We start from the raw sequence: 15,631 nt of genomic DNA on the forward strand, positions 1-15,631 counted from the left end.
ACTAAATTTATTATATGTATATTTTTTTTTTGTAAAGAAACAAATATTACACATGAGTTATCCCCAACTAAATTGTATTTTTGTACATTCATTTTAATATCGATTTTTTGTTAATTCGATAATTTTAAATCTAAGTTACTAAATTATAATAATTCTTTATACTTATATTAAATTTAATAAAACTCATTATTGTCTTGTTTCATATTCCTAATTTTATTAACATTATTTATTATTTATTATCTTAAATTTATAAATTTAATTAGATTTTTTTGTAATTCATACAAATTTAAATGCTTTTCTTTCATCATTTTTAAACAAAACAACCTTATTTGAATAGCTTTATTTAGATACTGATTTGTTTTTTAAACTAAATAATCATATTCGAATACAACTTTATATTTTTCATTAAAAATTTCATGCTAGTTTTGGCTTTTTAGAGTTTAGCTTTTTAGAGTTTATAAAATTTACATAAAATTATATTCTAAAGTAAAAAATATTTGTTTTTGTTTAAATGTCTAATTTTGCTTTGATTATAGAAGTCTTATATAAAAAAGTTTGTAGTTTTAGCATATTTATTGAATAAAAATAAGATTGAAAACTGTTTTTTCAAACGAATCTTTCAATAAATTATATACATAATCTAACTTTTTTATAATATATAGGTTTTGATCATTATTTTCTCCACAAAAAAAATTTTAGTCTACATAATCATTTTTATTTATAATGTTAGTTTTAGTTTTTAATTTGTTAAATTTTTTAATGTTTTTAATATTATCTTCCTAATTATGTAAATAAATGGGACTTTTTAAGCATAATGTTTTTATAATTGATTAATTATATTATTATTAATTTTATTTAAATAAAAAATTTCTTTAGAATTCATCAAGATCATAAATATTAATATTTTTAATTAAGTTTATATTATTAGAGTTTAAAATATCAAACATTTAAAGAATTTACTCATCATACATTTAATTAAATAATTTACAAATTTAAAAATTAAAAGGAATTAAAACAAGAAGTATAATTTATAATAATTTTAATTCTGAATTTATATTTATTATTATACTCAAAAATAAAAACAATTAGAAAAAATAAATACTTAAAAATAATTCTAAAGTTTTCATTTATTTTTAATATGATTATTTAAAAGTATAATAGTATATACTTTCTACAAAATAATAAAATAAATAAACGTACATATTAATGTTATTATTTTCTATGCAGACTAAAAATATGCAAAATATTTGTATTCCAAATAAATATAATTACTAATTAAAGTATTTTTTCGCTAAATAATCTTTCGCTGTTATTAAATAGTTAAATTAATTATATATGCATATAAATCCTTTTTATTTTTTTATTTTTTTGATATTTAAAAATGGTATACCTATAATTAATGTCAACATACTATTGATATAACCTGGAATAGAAAAGGATTAAAAAGAATATCTTAAAGAAAAATCAAAGAAAATATAGTAGTATATTTAAAAGAAAAAAGAAAATATATTTTAAAATAATTGTTCAACTTTATAAGCTTCAATAAACTATTTTTAAATAAAATTTTATTTTTTGTATTACTTGTATGTTTTATAATAGAATAATAAGAATTAGATAATAAGATAAATTATAAGCAAACAATTAAAAGCTAAAAATAAATAAATAATATTTTCAGGACTCAAAAAATGCTCATAAATTTATTCAAGAGTAATTATTATGTCAATATTATTTAAATTATTAAATTTTTATTTTATGCCTTCTGTAAACTATAAAGAGAAAATTTAGTAGTTTCTAAAAACTAATAAAAATGTTGAAAAATGTTTTCCTCTTTCAAATTTATGAAGAATTTTAATTAATTATTTAATCAAAAATTCTAAAAAAATATATTACAATTATAATAAGAATTTCATTTTACCTTATATTAATTTTAAAAAATAATCAGAAAAAAAAAAAAAATTAATATTTATAATTTTTTTTATTGATATTTATTTTTAAATATTATTTAAAAGTGACTTTTTTTATTTAATTATTAAATCAATTTTAAAAAATGGAAAAAATTTAACTTAAATTTAAAAATATTTAATTTTAATAAATAAATTTTAATTTATAAATTATTATCAGATTTAAGATTAATAATAATATTTTAATTATTAATCTTTAATTTTAATATTAACTTAATAAATCTAAATTGCATAAATCAAATAAAAATATTTATTTATAGAAAATACAAAAAATAAAATAAAAACATAAATAGTATAAACAAAACTAAAATATATTAAATTTGAAAAAAATCTTCAAATAATTTAACTTTCTTAGATATTTTTTAACTTAATCCTCTTAATAACATTAGTACTACTTCTTTTAGTTTTAACCTAATATTAAAGTGCATCTTTTTTATATCTAAATATACTATTTCTTTCTTCAAGTCCTACATTCTCTGGTAAATAAATAAAAAATTTAGCTTTTCCTTACTCAAAATAAGATTTAAAACTAATCCATCCCAATCCAAAAATATCCAAATCGACTTGACATTTACCATCTTTTTAAAACTATATTTCAACTTCATGTTTTTTAAAAATAACCTAAGTAAAATCTGCTGCAAGAACAGGAGACAAAATGTCATTATATTATTTAATAAAAACTTCATTTCCTTTATAACTTTTGGTCACATGAAATGATATATTGTGGTTCATAAAAGCTATAATATTACAAAAAAGGCCTTCAAGATGATCTATCCTGACCAAGCCTCCAATAAAAAGAGTAAGGTCAGGTCCAAAATGTATTTTTTTTGGTTTTATTTCTCGATCTACGACAATTGTTTTTACATGGTTTTTATTTTCGAAGTAATAAGTCATTTAGCGTATGTTTGGAATTCCTGGAGTATCATATATGTTTGTACCCAAATTTTTATTTTTGCATTTTATAAAGGAAACAGTTGTACCAGGAATTGAACTTACAGTTAATTCTTGGACTTAATCTTCATATTTTAATTCGTTCTCTTCTAAATATTCTTCATTAAGGAGTTTTTTAATCATTTATTTATCGACATCGTTAATATTTTATGGGGAATTTTATGTATTTGAGGAACTTTTGGACATTTAATTTATTTTATTTATTAATGAAGATTTTCCTGTATTTGCGAATCCGACTACGTAATATTATTTCGAATACCTAAATGTTTTATCTTATAAGGCGTTGTCTCTGTTATTGTGAATGTATTTGATTATTTTTTTAAGGCCTTCACCTGTTTCTGAACTTACAAGAAATATTTCCTCTATAAGAGAATTTGTGTTAATTTCTTAGAATATTTTTTCTTTTATTATATACTTTATTAAGTTCTGTTGGATACACTAATGTGGTAAAACATCTATTTTGTTTACTATTATAATTACTTTTTGTTATTATATTAAGCATTCTTTTATTAAATCAATACTTAGTGTACCACTTATGTCTGTACAGTCTATTACGTGCAGTATTATGGAATGGCGTTTAGTTTCTTAAATAAGTTTTTCAATGTTTTTTTTAAATTAAATTAATTGGGTTTTATTATTTATTATTCATCAGATTGGTTTTTTGGGGAAGATTTTATAAAGTCCTCTTGTTTATGTTTTAAATTGTAACATCTTTAACACATTATCTAGGTATTTTCTTAAAATTTTGATTCTTGCTATTCTGCTTTCTATTCGTAATTTTCGATTTCTTAAAGGATTTCTATATCGTCTACTTCTAGTAGTTGTTTGCCTTTTTTATTATCAATATTATCATAAAGGTTCGCTTTTAATAAATATTCATTTAATTTATCGTTTTAGTATTTTTTAATATATCTCTCTTTTTTTCCTTCCTTATATGTTTCAATTGTTATATAACCCGCTTTTTCTATATTTTCTGTTTGAAATTTAGCTCCACAACCTTTGCATGAGCATTTTTAGATAAGATTTTCGAAGTTTTCATCTATTTTTAATTGCTTTAAGATATCGTTTGTTTCATATTCAACTTGTTTTTGAATGTTTGGAGATTTTGAAAAATTATATTTGGGAATTTAGTTATTTGCAATTATTCTTAATTATTTAGCATATGATGAAATTTTTAGTTTTTATATTAACGTATTGGTGTGCTTTATCAAGTTTTTGAATAACATTATTTTTATTTTTAATTTTATATCTTTATTATTTTTTTTAAATATAAATCTTTTAAAAATGTATTTAATTAATATATATATATATATATATATATATATATATATATATATATATATATATATATATATATTAATATTTATAATATTTATTTGTTCTTTTATTAATATTTAATTATTTTTAGAAATTGCTCATTTATAAAATTGTTAATTTAATTTCCATTTTACTATTTTTTCTAAAATATCAATTATTATAATTATTATTATTATTAACATTTTTATATCCATTAATTATAGAATTGTAAGATTAATATTGTTATTAATTTTAATTTTTTCCTCCTATTAAAGCATTTGCACTTAATAATCTTGGTTTCATAACGTAATTTATAGGGTTATATTATTATTATTATTATTGCTACATTTTATTATCAAAAATGCAATTATTAGCTGTTATTTTAGCATCGTTATTATTACTATAAATATTTTTTTTTTTATTAATATTTAAATTGTTTGTTTTATATATATTATTAATTCCTGCAGGTGTGTTTTTTTCGATATTTTTGCTGATTAGTTAAGGAGAGCCTATTTAGTTAATTTAAGCTTTTCTATAAATGTTATTTAGCTAATATCTGTTTAGTAATTAAATATTATTTTACTAATCCTGATTCAGCCTTGCTTAATAATAAGGATTTGAAGATTAAACTCTTTGTTATTTAATAATTATTTCAGGTTAATAACCTTATTTATTATTTAAATTGGATACAATTTAGTGCATTTGACTATTCTTCAAAGTTATTTAAGGTAGAACATTTTTTTTATCATTATTTTTATTATTAATATTAGAACTATATATATGAGAATATTTTAATTTTTAATCATTAACTATTTCTCTCATTTAAGAGCTCTATATTTTATTATTTTAATTAATATTTGAAGGACTGGCTATAAAATTAACATTATTTAAGTTGTTAGTGTATATGTTATTAACAATATTGTTATTTATATTATTATTTACAATTTTATTTATATTCATATTTACTCCATTTTTATTATTATATTATTAATTATTTTTTTCTTATAAATCATTTACATTCATATTATTTTTTCTTATATTTTTATTAATTCTATTTTACAAATTTATTTCTTTGGATTAACCATCTCCGTTAATATTTGTAATACCATAATATTTATTTGGGCTTACATAATTTTTTGCTTATTACTATAATTAAATTTATAGAGCTGGATTTTCTATTTTTGGTTTAAATAATTTTTGAGGAATTTGTAAAGGATTATTATTTGCTTTTAATTAAGCAATTATGGTACTTAAAGGTTTTTTGCTTATTTCATTAATATTATTACTATTACCTTATATAATTTATTTTGCTGGAGTTTCTTTGTTTATATTATTTATTATAATTCTTTATGCCCCCGCGCTTACAATTTATCTATTTGGTTTTTAATATTTTTATTATTATAGATTTTAATTTTATGAAGATGCATCATCATCATATTTTGAATTTGGAAGCATTCCACGAAGTTAACCTAGATTTTTGGGTAGTTATATAGTTTACAAAAGTTCTTGTTTTAATTAAACCAATTATGTTTTTTCTTTAAATTCTTCTCCTGTAAACTATGCTACTGTTTCGTTAAATAGAATCTAGTTACAATTTGGCCTTTGCTTAGGGTCTACTTATAACATTAAAGTTATCATTTCATTTAGTTCGTCTGAATATCTTTTTTTTGTATATTATAATTTTAATAATTTAATATATAAATTAATACCTAAAAGGAATTCTGTCAAATCTACCTTTTTAAATTTTATTAAATAATCCTTCCATATCGTTTGCTGTAAAAGGAGGTCTTTAAGCACAAGCTTCATATAATACACAGCCCAAAGACCAAATATCACTTTTGCTATTATAAGGCTCATCTCTCCAAACTTCAGGCGATGCATAATACGGTGTTCCTGTTTAAGTATTTACAAATCCATTTTTAGCTACTTTAGAAACATTAAGATCACCTTTTTTATTTTTTTCATAATAATTACTTTTTTATTTTATTTACCTAATTTATATATTTTATCTTTTGTAATAAAAATATTTGCACTTTTTAAATCTCTATGCAAAATATTCATATCATGTAATGCTTTTAAACCTTTTGTTAAATCTACTATTATGCCCCAAATTTATTATTCTTAGAAATAAGTCTTATTTTTTATATGAGTGTTTATCATTCCTTGTAAATCCCCGAATTCAGCATATTCCATTATTATACAAAGAAGTTGACTTGGCTCGTCTATAAATGCTTCTTTGTAATTTATTATATGCTTATTACTTATTGAAGCTAATATTCGAACTTCGTTTAATGCATTTTACTTTTCTTTCTATTTTAATTAGTTCATTTATACTTTTTTCATAGCATATATTTGGCTGTCTGATTTTCTTTTAACTTTATAAACTTAAGAATATGAACCTTCACCCAATGTATTTATTATTTCAAAATCTTTTAATTATGTCATTTATTTTATCATAGTTTACATTTTAGAAATATTTTTTTATCTTATAAGTTATTTATTTTTATACAATTTTTTAATAATTAATTGAAATTATTTTTATTATTAAATCAACCAAAATTTTTTATTAAATTAATTTTTAATTTTAATATAGATTATTTATATTTAATTTATTTTGTATATAAAATAATAATCAGAATATTATAATTTTTTTTTTTTTTTAATTTATATTATTAATTATAATAAAATTCATTAAAGCTTTCTTTAAAATAAATTTAATGGAATAAATATAATTATTATTCGATAATATTACAATTATATTTTAATAAAAATTATTAAATTTTAATTTTATTATTTTTTTGTATTAATTGTGATATTATGATAATTAAATAAGTTTAATAATATTTTTAAAAGCATTAAAATTTTATAAATTTAATATTATATATTTTCATAATTTATCATTTATTAAAAAAAATTAAATATTAAAGTACATATATAAGCGAGTTAAGGAAATCCTATTATATAATGCAAAAAATAACAGACAAGTTAGAAACACTTTAATAATATAAAAATCAAATAAAAGATATTTAAATAATCTAGAGTACGAGGAGAAAATTTATAATAATTTTATAAATATACAAAAATAAAACTAAAAACAACTAAAATTTGTATAATCGGTTAAACTAGTTAATTTTATTCTGAAAATAATAAATTTACTAATAAAAATATATTAATAAAAAAAAAAATACATTAATTATAATTAAAAAAAAAAAATTAAATTATATAATATATATATAATAGTAATATTCTATTTAAAATTATAATAAAATAAAAAAAATTATAATAATAATATTTTTTTGAAAATAAAAATAAAAATATAATATAAACAATTAAAAATAAAAATTTTAAAAAAAGTAATTATATTCAAAAAAATAAATAAAAAAATGTAATTAATAAATAATAAATAAATAAATAAATAAATAAATAAATAAATAAATTAATTTTTTTATTTATTTTTCTATTATTTAATATATTTTTTTTATTTATTATATTAAAATTTCTATTTTATATATTTTTATTTTTAAAATATTTGTATTTTTTAATAAAATTGTATATTTTTATTGATTAAATAATATTTTTTTTTAATATTTTTTTACATATCATTTTTTATATTATTAATATTTATACATAATATTTTTTTTTTTTATATATAATTTATTTGAATTTTTAATTTTTATTTCTTATTTTATATATAAATAAAATACAAAAATCATTTTTGTTTAAAATCTAATATTTTATTTATATCATATATTTTTATTTTAAATAAATAATATTTTAAGTTATCTTATTAAATCTAGTATTTTTTTACTTAATCATTAACTAATAATTCTAAATTTTAATAAAAATAATAATATATTTATGAGTAATTTTTTCTAAACATAAATTATAAAAATTATAAAAAAGTGAAGACTACGTGACTTGAACACGCAACCGTTGGATTTGGAGTCCAACGCTCTACCAGTTGAGCTAAGTCTCCTTTGTTAATTAATATTAATTATATTAATTTATTAAATAACTTTGAATCGTCAAGTTTTAAATTTATTTATATAAATAAAATAAATCATATTTTTAAACAATTTATTAAATTAAATGAAATCATTTATTGATTTTTTAAATATAAATTATTTGATAATTATGAAAAATATATATAGTTACATAATAATATTTTTTCATTGATTTTAAAATAATAATATTTTTTTATTTTTTTCTATATAATTCAAAATAAAATAATATAAAAATGGGTGCAGCAAACTGTACTGCTTGTGTTAGAAGAAGTGATGACTTTCATTTAGAAATGAATATAGATATGAAACCTCGTCCGCGTTAAAATTAAACATAATACATATAAGAATAATAAGATGAAAAATTAATATTAAAAAGAATAATAAAAATTTAAGCATTATTAAAAGGTTGGCTATAAAGAAAAAAATTTATGAAAGAGAAAATAAAAATATATAATATAAAAGTAGACTAGCTTTTATTTGATTTTATTTAAAAGCATTTATCTAAATTTTCAAAATTACCAGCATTTTAATTTAATAGTTATTAATATCCTGAGATAAATACTTAATAATTTAATTCACGTTTTTTTAGAAATCCAGTATTATTAGAAAACGGTGCTATTTATATAGGAGAATGGTATTTTTTAAATATATATTTATATAAATTATAAAAAAGGTCATTTGATAAAAAATATGGCAAAGGGATTTAAGTATGGAAAGATGGTTCAACATATGAAGGCTTTTGGATTAATGATAAAGCCTGTGGAAATGGTCGACTTATACATGCAAAAGGAAGCATTTACTTTGGAGAATGGAAAGACCATAAGTTTCATGGGTAAGGAACTTTAATTAACAAAGATGGATCTTGTTATGAAGGAGAATGGGTTGACGATAAATAAGAGGGAAAAGGTTTTTATTATTTAAAAAAATAAAATTATTTTTGTTTTTTAGGAGTTGAAACATGGAATGATGGTTCAAAATATGAAGGATAATATAAAAATAATATGAAGGAAGGAAAAGGAGTATATATATGGGCTGATAAATCTTAATATGATGGTAATTTTTTAAATAATAATTTAGAAGGATAAGGAGTCTATATTTGGCCTGACGGAAGAAAATATTAAGGAGAATGGCTTGATAATTAAATGAATGGAAAAGGTATTTATACTTGGATAGATGGTAAAAGATATATAGGGTAATACAAAAATGGGATAAAAAGTGGTTAAGGAATTTTCGAATGGTTTTTTTATTTTATTTTAAAAGAAATTAAAACATAAATAAAGGCCTGACGGAACTAAATATATAGGCGAATGGAAAGACGGAAAATAACATGGAAAAGGAGTATTTTATACTTTTAATGGGTAGAAAAAAAAAGGAGAATGGAAAAATGGATAAAAAGAAAGATGGATAATTTTTGAAGATATAAATGATAATTTTTAAGAATAAATTGAATAAAAGTTTTATAATATTTTAGTCTAATATTAATAAAAATATGTAAAATGCTAATAACTTTAATAATAGAAAATCAATAATATGCTTTAATAAACCTAAATTAAATAAGATCAAGAAAATGATAAAGAAAATAATTAAATTACTAAGCTTAAACAGTATTAAAACCTTTAAAATAATCTTACATATGATGGTAAATAAATATAATAGAAAAATTTAATAGATAAAAAGTGATTATTATAAATAAAAATACTAATCTTTTTTTTAAAATGCATACTCTTTATACAAACATAATGGCTTTTAATTTTGTTTAATAAATTTGAAATTTTTCAAAATATTGTTTTTAAAAAAGATGTAATAAATATTAAATATAGAATTAAATTTAAATAAAATAATTTTTTTTAATAAAATAATTATTAATATACATAATATCATATATATAAAAATATGAACAAATCAAATCAAATCAAAAAATATTACAATTTTTTTTTTTTTTTTCATTTTTTGAGATTATAGCATCAAAAATTTCCTTTTCCTTTTTCTTTTTATAATTAAATAATTAAACATTTTAATTTACAATTTTAACTTGATTTTTACCATTAGTTTACACCACATATACAACTTAATTATTATTTAAATTAGTATTTATATATAGAAGATGATTATGATTAACTTTAATATTCATATAATTCCATTATCCTTCAATTTACAAATGAGCTTCACTTTTGAGGATACAAATACTATTTTATTGAAGACTAATATTATTTATTTCTAGTACTTATTTTTTTTTATCACATATGATAAAGAGTCTATTTTAGATTTCATTTTTTTACCTTTTTTATTTTATAAAAACTCCTTTGCATAAATTTCCAATAATATTTTCAATATTGTTATATTTAATATTTAATGTTTTTGATTCTTTCAGATTTTCGTTTTCTTTTCTTAAAATTTAATTAAAAATAGTCTAAATTTCAATAACACTGCAAGTAGTGTTTGTATCAAAGTATTTATCTTTTTCTTCTTTATTCGAAAATTGCATCCCTCCCATAAAAATTAAATACTCTTTATCATAATCATTTGCACAAAAAGTATCTTGTAATTATTTTTGTCCAATTTTTATTATAATAGGATTTGTTCTTGGATAATTTAGAATTATTTTAAAATTTGGACTAACACTAATTTCCCTTTTTTTATACAAAAAACTTTTATATCGTTTCTTGGAATTTTATTCCATTTTCTATTATATAACCCCCAATCACTAAAAGAGCAGAGTTCCCTTTTTTATCATTAAGAACATATAAACTGGGGTCAATCCTTTATTATTAATATTCTTCCTTATCACCTAAACAAATTTCGATTAAAGGTTTACTTTTATCGTTTTCATAATCATATAAAGGGTTATTACTAAAAACAAGAATTTAATCATTATTATCGTATATAAAATGCCTTCCTGTTACTGAATCTGTAGCCATATAAGGTGAAGGATCATTTACAAAATCAAAAGAAAGAATATATTTATTTGCTGTCATTTAATATTAAGCATTTTTAGGTTTTATTTCAGCAGACTATAATTTACTACTTGTTTGACTTGCATTTAGAATGGCCTAATTATATTACATTTAGTAACTTACTACTATTAAATTTGCTAATTTATTTTCGAAATGTAAATGCACAATTTATTTTTTGAATAATTTTACTATTTTTTGAAATTGGTTCTGGAATTAAATTTGTGATTGAAGCATAATATAAGTCTTATCTTTTAACTTTCTTCTATTTTATAAAGATATTAATGCTGCTTCTAATATTTCACTATCTTAATCACCTATCTTTTTTTTTTTTAATTTTTTTTTTTGTTATATTTACAATTTTATCTGTCTTATCATCATTTACTATTGTTTTGAAATTATATGTTAAACTTAAGTAAATAAAAATTTCTATTTAAGTATTTTTTAATAGCGATACTTATTAGTTTTTTTGCTCTATTTTTTCTAATAAATACTTAGCTTAATTCATTTATTATTTTCTTTGTTCTTTTATTTCATTTTAATATTAGATTGAATTTTAATGAAATAATAAATTTTTGTTTGTAAATTATGTGGGCTTTTCTAATTAATAAGGTCTATTAATTAATATTTAAGATTAATCAACTCCATTGGAATCAAATAACTTTTATGAAGATTATTATCGATTGACTTATGGATATTACATTTGTTTAATAATTTTTTATTAATTGTAATTTATTCAAAAATTATAATATCAAATAAAAATAAATAATTAATTTATCAAGAAAATACCTATTTTAATTATTTTTTATATTTTTTGTTCACTTTTAAATTTATATTGAAGCTTATTTATAAATTATCTAATATATTTATTAGTATACATTAATTTAATATAGTAATTATTATATTTAGTTATTTTTAATTTTATTTATAATTATTTCAATAATTAGCAATTAAAAATATAAAGGATTAGCTTTATAATTTAATTATGAAAAAAACATTGAAATCTTAAACATTTAATAGGCTTAAAACTTATCTAAAAATAAATATAATATCAATTATTTAAAAATATAATAATAATTTTAAAATTATATTTAATATTACTTAATATTTATTAGAATAGTGTATTTTAAATACAAATCATTTATAAAAATCAAAAAAAATATATTTTAAAACAAAACATTTTTAATAATATTATTAAATCTTATAAACAAAAAATATAAAAAAATCTCAAATTTAAAATAATAATATTAATATAAAAATCTATTTATTAGTTCAATACCAACAAAATAACGAAGGCAAAACATTAATAAAAATACTTTTATAAAATTATAATACAAAAATTTAATTTTTACAACATAAAATAAAAATATGATAAAAATAATATTTATACTTAATACTTTTATATAATATATATTAAGTGAACAAACTATATTTAAAGGTGACTGGATAAAATAAGATAAAATAAAACTAATAAGTGGTTAGAAAAAATAGATAGATTTCTTAAATAGCGAACATATAATAGATTGTAAAATAACAGATTTAAATCATAAGTAAAACGAACAAAAGAAATATAAATAACTTTGTTAAGTTTAACATTCTTAGCTTACTTCAATGAATGAATAAAAAAAACATATTCATACATCCCCTAAGAATATTTAGATAACAGATTTTTAAATATATGAAGAAAATATGATTGTAATAGCATAATAAAATGGTTAAATTATTTTCAAAAAAACAAAAATATAAAATAATAACGAATTAGTTATTTAAGAATTTCACACTTAAAAATTAAACAAAAGCTAAGATTAATAAATTAAGCTTTCTTATATAAAAAAAGATAAATATATTCTTATATATACATAAAATGATGGAATTTTATAATACATTTAAACTCCTTATTATTATACTAAACCTAAATTAAACAAAGTGTAAAATCTAATAGAGTAAAATGCCATAAAGATGCTTTTTTTTAATAATTTATTACATTTTATCAGCGAAGAAAATAAGTTCAGAATATATAAAATAAAAGAAACTGGATATAATCTAAAAGCCTATTTATAAAAAGAATCTAATATTTTTACTCATAAAATTTAAGATTTTTCATATTTTAATGATGTATTAATAACACTAAACATAGAAGAAGGAATAAGCTTTTATAAAATGGAAAATAAAACTCAAAAATATGAAAAAATATAGAACTTTACAATTCCAATAAAGACAGGAACTCAAATAAAATAATATTAATTAAATACTATTTTAGTATTTGTATCCTCAGAAAACTCAATTATAGAATATTTTATAGATTTAAATTAAAAAAAATATATTGAAGCTAATGTTTTTAATTTAAATGTAAATATTTAGCATATTTCATTAGAAGGTAAATATTTTTTTGTCAGTTCATAATTCTATTTGAATTAATTTATTCCTTTAAATTTACCTGCATAAGCCTTATCTGAAATAGAAAGTCATAAAACAAGCATTTATAATAATAAAGTAAAAATTTAATTGAAATATATGAGCTTTAATTTAAATTAAAATTAAATAAAATACTATGTTACTTTAATAAATAACTAATAAATAGAAATTGTACCTTATAAATATTAAGCTGAAAGCATATTATGTTCTGCAAAATCTCATAATTTAATATCAAATTTAAATAGTCATTATGAGTATTTGATTTTGCTAAATTCAACTGATTGCTTGGAAAAAAGAGAATACTTTTAGAATAAAAAAGATGAATAAATTGAACAAAAAATGAGCTTTTGTAAAATTTACGAAACAATGTAATTTTATGTAGATTTTACTCAATAGGAAGAAAAAGAATTCTAAGTTGGAATTTTTATTATTTTCTTTAGTGTTGCAGCCTTCGCTTTTTGGGCTAAATTTTATTATAACTATAAACTTTAATAACTTTAAAATTTATCATAAAGTATGAAAAGTGGAAATAAAGAAACAAAAAGGACTTTTAATTTAAATTATTAATAAATTAATTAAAATGAAGTTAATAATACATTTAAATAACAAAATAATGTTATTAAAATTTATTGATTAAATTTCATTTTATTATTTTTATATAAGTGTTTTAGATGATTTTTTATAAAATTCTTTATTTATAGTGCTTTTTTAATAAAAAGATTCAGCTTTTTTTTGTTTAAATTAAATATGTTTATTTTTAATAATTGTTTTATTTATTTTATATTTTTTTTCATTTAAACTAAAATATATTTTTTATAAATTAAAATGTCAAAAAAGAAAAAAGGATCAAATAATCCTTATGCTCTAACTGAAAAAGAAAAAAAAGCTCTTGATACATTGTAATAAAAAAATAATAATTATTTTTTTTAAAACTATTTTTTTTAAAAGAAATAAAGAAGAAATATAATCGATATTAGGTGTATACAATTAACGTTCTTTATTTTTGTAAACTAAATAAATTTAGAAAATAAATATTTTTATAATAAAAAGAGATACATAAATAAGTTAATTGCAGCAATAATTATATTAAAATGATAATTAAAATGTTAATATTTTTTTATATATTACTAGCATTTAATTTTTGCTTTATGCTTATTTTATTTTTAAAAAAAAGCTTTTGGGAACGAAAAAAATGGAAGATGACACAGATATACAGGACGATGAAATCGTTGTTATTTATAAAATGATTTAAGAGCAGACTAATTATTATTAAAGTTAAATTAGAGAATTTGAACATAATACAGAATTAGAAAAAAAATGTAAAAAAAAAAAAGAAAATTAATAAATAATATAGTTAAATTTTATAAATAAAATAGAATTTATGATTGAAAAAGTAAAACATATAAGTGAATTGTAAAAAAACATTGAAAACTTAACTTGTGAAAGACATCATTTATATGGATATCCAGTAAAATAAAATTATAAAAAAATAATTTATAATTATAATAAAAAAATAGCAAAGAGAAATTGAATATTTAGAATAAATAAGAATTTTAGAATAAAATTAAGTAGATGCAAAAAAATAACATTAAAATGAATTGCAAAAATATGAAAATAATTTTATTAAATAAAAACGAAAAATAGATGAAGATTAAAAAGAGGCAATTCAAAAAATCAAAAGAGACGCTTTAGAATAAGCAAACAAAAGTTATATTTTTATATAATAAATAGTTTTAAAAAATTAAAATAAAAAAATAATAGAAATAAGAGATGCAGAATAAACTGCAAAAGAAAACTTAAAATTAAATTAAGATTTATAATTACATATTAATGAATTAAAAGAATTAGATATCGAAAAAGATTAAATTATTACATAAAACATTCAATATAAAAAAAGTTTGTAATTAAATTAAGAAGGTATATTCGAATATTAAAGTGTTAATCATAAATAAGCTATAAAAGTTAAAAAGCTAAAAGAAAAAATTTAATATTTATAAGATTTTTTAGAAAAAGTATAAACTTAAAAAAAAAATCGTATAAGATTTTTTTTTTT

The 15,631-nt window shown here is 17.5% G+C and overlaps 3 protein-coding genes and 1 non-coding gene across 4 annotated transcripts, besides 12 other annotated features; 1 reads left to right on the forward strand and 3 right to left on the reverse strand. All coding sequences in view use genetic code 6, as the record gives it.

The window, feature by feature from the left end:
- The first annotated feature begins 428 nt into the window (after positions 1 to 428).
- Positions 429 to 458: a microsatellite.
- Positions 459 to 1,539: 1,081 nt separating this feature from the next.
- Positions 1,540 to 3,098, reverse strand: IMG5_200970 (hypothetical protein; the record flags this gene model as incomplete). The annotated part of the gene is made up of 2 exons (XM_004023992.1): positions 1,540 to 1,547; positions 2,711 to 3,098. The coding sequence occupies 2 exons, from the start codon at positions 3,096 to 3,098 to the stop codon at positions 1,540 to 1,542; spliced, it is 396 nt and encodes a 131-aa protein (XP_004024041.1).
- A 1,039-nt stretch (positions 3,099 to 4,137) lies between these two features.
- Positions 4,138 to 4,191: a microsatellite.
- Positions 4,192 to 4,209: 18 nt separating this feature from the next.
- Positions 4,210 to 4,269: a microsatellite.
- Positions 4,270 to 5,640: 1,371 nt separating this feature from the next.
- Positions 5,641 to 6,653, reverse strand: IMG5_200980 (protein kinase domain protein; the record flags this gene model as incomplete). Its single annotated transcript, XM_004023993.1, has 3 exons — positions 5,641 to 5,677; positions 5,918 to 6,155; positions 6,200 to 6,653. 3 exons carry the CDS (start codon positions 6,651 to 6,653, stop codon positions 5,641 to 5,643), a joined length of 729 nt encoding a protein of 242 aa, XP_004024042.1.
- A 718-nt stretch (positions 6,654 to 7,371) lies between these two features.
- Positions 7,372 to 7,435: a microsatellite.
- A 72-nt stretch (positions 7,436 to 7,507) lies between these two features.
- Positions 7,508 to 7,551: a microsatellite.
- A 26-nt stretch (positions 7,552 to 7,577) lies between these two features.
- Positions 7,578 to 7,645: a microsatellite.
- Positions 7,646 to 7,658: 13 nt separating this feature from the next.
- Positions 7,659 to 7,700: a microsatellite.
- Positions 7,701 to 7,716: 16 nt separating this feature from the next.
- Positions 7,717 to 7,768: a microsatellite.
- Positions 7,724 to 7,768: a microsatellite.
- Positions 7,769 to 7,777: 9 nt separating this feature from the next.
- Positions 7,778 to 7,802: a microsatellite.
- A 309-nt stretch (positions 7,803 to 8,111) lies between these two features.
- IMG5_200990 lies at positions 8,112 to 8,184 on the reverse strand. Its single transcript has one exon. It is a non-coding gene; the product is annotated as a tRNA-Trp (tRNA).
- Positions 8,185 to 8,445: 261 nt separating this feature from the next.
- Positions 8,446 to 9,892, forward strand: IMG5_201000 (MORN repeat protein; the record flags this gene model as incomplete). Its single annotated transcript, XM_004023994.1, has 5 exons — positions 8,446 to 8,530; positions 8,810 to 8,846; positions 8,886 to 9,118; positions 9,161 to 9,449; positions 9,493 to 9,892. 5 exons carry the CDS (start codon positions 8,446 to 8,448, stop codon positions 9,890 to 9,892), a joined length of 1,044 nt encoding a protein of 347 aa, XP_004024043.1.
- Positions 9,616 to 9,657: a microsatellite.
- A 4,604-nt stretch (positions 9,893 to 14,496) lies between the features above and the next one.
- Positions 14,497 to 14,525: a microsatellite.
- The last annotated feature ends 1,106 nt before the right edge of the window (positions 14,526 to 15,631 follow it).

This window comes from Ichthyophthirius multifiliis (assembly GCF_000220395.1).
Source record: "Ichthyophthirius multifiliis unplaced genomic scaffold scaff_1120509251425, whole genome shotgun sequence".
Lineage (NCBI taxonomy): Eukaryota > Ciliophora > Oligohymenophorea > Hymenostomatida > Ichthyophthirius > Ichthyophthirius multifiliis.